This window comes from Caenorhabditis briggsae (assembly GCF_000004555.2).
Source record: "Caenorhabditis briggsae complete genome, chrV, whole genome shotgun sequence".
NCBI lineage: Eukaryota > Metazoa > Nematoda > Chromadorea > Rhabditida > Rhabditidae > Caenorhabditis > Caenorhabditis briggsae.
In genome coordinates, this window is record NC_013488.2 from 16,480,765 (window position 1) to 16,484,771 (window position 4,007).

The 4,007-nt window shown below is 38.4% G+C and overlaps 2 protein-coding genes across 2 annotated transcripts in view; both read left to right on the forward strand.

The window, feature by feature from the left end:
- CBG23986 overlaps window positions 1–593 on the forward strand; it is a gene marked incomplete at both ends in the record, with an annotated part of 1,414 nt that extends 821 nt beyond the window's left edge. The window contains 2 exons of the mRNA XM_002638221.1: window positions 128–222; window positions 313–593. Of these exons, the coding sequence (XP_002638267.1) occupies window positions 128–222; window positions 313–593 (376 nt within the window). The remainder of the gene's footprint in view (window positions 1–127; window positions 223–312) is intronic.
- Window positions 594–3,251: 2,658 nt separating this feature from the next.
- Window positions 3,252–3,710, forward strand: CBG23987 (the record flags this gene model as incomplete). The annotated part of the gene is made up of 1 exon (XM_002638222.2): window positions 3,252–3,710. One exon carries the CDS (start codon window positions 3,252–3,254, stop codon window positions 3,708–3,710), a length of 459 nt encoding a protein of 152 aa, XP_002638268.2.
- Between the last annotated feature and the right edge of the window lie 297 nt (window positions 3,711–4,007).

Here is a 4,007-nt window from a genome sequence, read left to right on the forward strand (position 1 = left end):
AATAAAAAATTTACCGTACACCACCTTTAAGTTCGCGGATTTCGAAAAAAATTTCCAGTCGATAACTAGTGTCAGAGGTATAGTACAAAAAGAATTGGGAGCTTAAAATCTAGATAATTTATTTCAGTTACTTCGAAACAACAATCAACATCATCTTCTGCTCATCGTCATCGACTGAGGCAAAAATGGTCAAAACGAGAAGCTCCGATGCCGTTTCAGCCAGTACGACAACAGCGGAAGAGAATAATATAAATTTTAATTAATTGTTTTTTCGCTTTTCATTGTTTTTTCTGTGTAATAAACAATTTTTAGCAGCTGCTAGCTTCCAGATTCGAAACAATATATGCCAATTATTGCTTTCGCGGCAAGCCAATGGTAGGAGATTTGCTCGCGATAGGGCGAATATTGGTCGTTTGCGGTGGCGCGTTCGCGATTGGTCTGTAAATGGCCTGCGGCAGGCATGTTCCGATGTACCCATGGCGACTTTCCGCGAACAATTTTTCACCTATTATAGACGCTGCGCGAATCACCTGTGTCTGTGGAACAGACATGAGCGGAATTCCTTATTCCTTATTCCTTCTTCCGGATTTTAAATTTTTCATTCCTTCTTCCTTATTCCTTATTCCGTATTCCTTATTCCTGATTTTTAAATTTCATTCCTTCTTCCTTATTCCTTATTCCGGATTTTCAAAATTTTTATTCCGCTCATGTCTGCTGTGAAACCAACGAGCTCCCGATTGCAAAGCGCGCGCTTTACCACTTGACCACCAAGGCACAGATAGTTAAGAGAGGTAAAAGACTTACACGAAGGAGGGCGTTTTGGTGCAACGACGGAGAGGGATGGGAGCCATGGAGAAGACGAAAAAAAAACGAAAACGTGAAAATTCGTTTTTCCTTTTTTTTTTCCTCAAATACAGTAACCCTGTTATCTCTAGAGTTGACCTGTGTCCACCTGACCTCTCTCCAGTTATCATCCCAGTTCTCTGGTATCCTGGTAACCTGTATGTCATGGCTAAAAACAATAGAAGAGAAAATTTCCGATTAGTATTGGAATTTTTCCATCAAAAAGTCTGGCTCAGAATTCTACAGAAAATTCAAAGTTGAAATTTGAAATTTGAAGTCAATGCCTTTTCCGCTAATTGTGAGTTTAAAGGGAACCCCTAAAAGATTGGATTTTTGAATTTCTGAATTTTTGAATTTTTGAATTTTTGAATTTTTGAATTTTTGAACTTTTGAATTTTTGAATTTTTGAATTTTTGAATTTTTGAATTTTTGAATTTTTGAATTTTTGAATTTCTGAATTTCTAGAGAAGAATACCTAATAGTAAGAAAAATTTCACTGCTTTTAGGGAAAAAATAATTCGAAAACGGGGTTTTAACACCTAGAATTCAATGAATATCAAGAAAAAAAAAGAAAAAAACAATTTGGCTTCGCGCGGGGTCGAACCAACAACTTCGTCATGACCCAGAAGTTCAAAATCTGTGCTCAATTCCGTTGAAATATCAAACTTCCGAAAAAATTTGGAAAAAAAATTGAATCTAATTTTCTCATTTCCCGTAAGAGATATCGAAAAAATCGTCAACTGACGAAATGTTACTGATATTATAGTCAACAGTTTGTCAGTTGACTACTTTTTGGTATTTCTTACAGGAACCGAGATAAATTGGATCAAAATTAGCCGCCGAGTAATTCAGCATAAAGCGCCGCCTTTTCAACTTCGAGACCATTTATCTCGGTTCCTGTCAAAGGTATCAAAAAGTGGTTTAGTAACATAATATTTTTGACATTATGATAAACATTTTATCAGTTGACAGTTTTTTAATATCTTTTACAGAAACCGAGATAAATTAGCTCAAAGTTGACGGTTTTGATGAGTTTCTATTAGAGGAAATATGGAATACCGAATTTTCTGAAAGTTCCAGTTTTCTAATCGGCCAGTGAAAATGTTTTTTTAATAATCCGAAATATTCTATTTTTGATAACAAAATTGCATTTGAACATTTTTCAGGTTACTGTAGTTTTTGTTCCGAGACCATCCGTCACGAGTTTAAGGACGCCCGAAGGACGCTCAAGCTTTGAGTCAATTTATCTCACTTTCTGTAGAAGATATCAAAAAGTAGTAAACTAATAAAACACTTATCACATTATCAGCAACATTTTATCAGTTGATCACTTTTTGATATCTCTTACAGGAATCGAGATAAGTTGGCTTAAAGTTAAGAGGTCGGCAGCCGCATCGAAGCTCACAGCAGGCAGTCTGTCAGCAGGCAAACGCCGCTTTTTAACTTTGCGCTCATATATCTCGCTTCCTGTCAAAGATATTAAAAAATAGTTAAGTGTAAAAATGTTGCTGACATTGTGATAAACATTTTAACAGTTGATGGTTTCTGATATCTTTCACAAGAACCGAGATAAATTGGGTGAAAGTTAAAAGTTAAGTGACTCGTTCCATTATAGTGTTTACGGGTTTAATGATACTTCAAACTTTTTTTTCAGATCTTAACACGACCAATAATTTGTTCAACTACAAAAACAACAAGTTCAGATTGCTCAGCTAGATTTGTGTCTTCTTGTCTTGGTTCTTCCAGTAGTTCCATTAGTTCGAGTAGATGTTCCTCTTGTTCTTCCCCCTGTTCGCCCTCCTCTTCCACCCATTTCCATCATATACATCTCTCGATCTCTCGCTGCTTCATTTGCTCTTTTCTCCGCTTCCGACTCCAGATCCTAGAAGTCCTCCGATTCCATTGAAGATACCCGAGATTATTGGCTGGAATACAGATTGATAAGATATACTGTATATCATATACAAAAATTTTCTGCCATTTTGACCATTTTTTTATTTGGGGTGGATTGTGGCGCGGGGAGTCGCTGGAAGGCGCTGGAGGGCCAACGTTCCTCTGTGCGTTTACCACCCTCCTCAATTTGTGTCTCATGGCGCAGGCGGCAAAAGGCGCGCCTAGGAGGCAAGTGGCAAATTGCTTTTTTTGTTTTTTTTGTTCTTTGAAATTCTCTGAATTCTAGATGTCAAAATCAACTTTTGGTGTTGGGGTAAGTGGTTAAGGATGAGCAATCCAGAAGGGTTGGGATTCTAGATTCTAGGATTCTAGGAGAGCGAAATTTTCAAATGTCTAAAATTAAAAATAAGAATTTCAGACTTATAAAATTTTTTTTGAAATTTCGAATTTTCGAAATTTTGAATTTTCGAATTTCTGAATTCCTGATTCAAAACCATTAACAAATCCAATCCTTTATGTTCCAGCCAATAATCTCGGGGATCTTCAATGGAATCGGAGGACTTCTAGGATCAGGAGTCGGTCAACCCCCTCCACTACCACCACCACTCCCACCTCCACCTCCACCAGCACCTCCACAGATTATCCATCCCCCAAATAAACCTAATGAAATCATCTACATCACTCAAGCACCGTATCCACCTGCAACTAGAGCACCGGAGACTCTTACCACTTATGGAATCGTTGGAATCGTTTTTTGTTTGGTCATTTTGATGTGTTGTGTTGCTGCTGGAATTGGATTCTATTGTTGGCAGACTCAGAAGTCGGAAGCGAAGAAAAGAGCAAATGAAGCAGCGAGAGATCGGGATATGGAGATGGGTGGAGGTGGAAGAAGGGGAAGACGAGGTGGAGGATATCCTTCTGAAACTACTGGAACTACTGGAAGGACCAAGACCAAGAGACACAAAAGAAGATGAGCAATCTATTTTTCTTTCTTTGTTGAATAAAAATTCGGTAGAATCCCTTTTCATTAAGATGTGTACAGCATACTTGTAACGGGCCGGGCCGAGCCGGGCCAGGCTTTTCCCGAATTTCGAAAGCCCGACCCGGCCCGGCGGGCCCGTCATCTCACGAGTTTTGAAATTTTCAAAAAACACACTTTTTTCGATTTTTTTAGATCAAACAGACAAACGGGTATCCCGCAAAAAAAAAACGGGTATCCCGCATCCTTTTTAACCCCCCGGCAGGAACTTTGTTCTTGTCTGAGTGATATC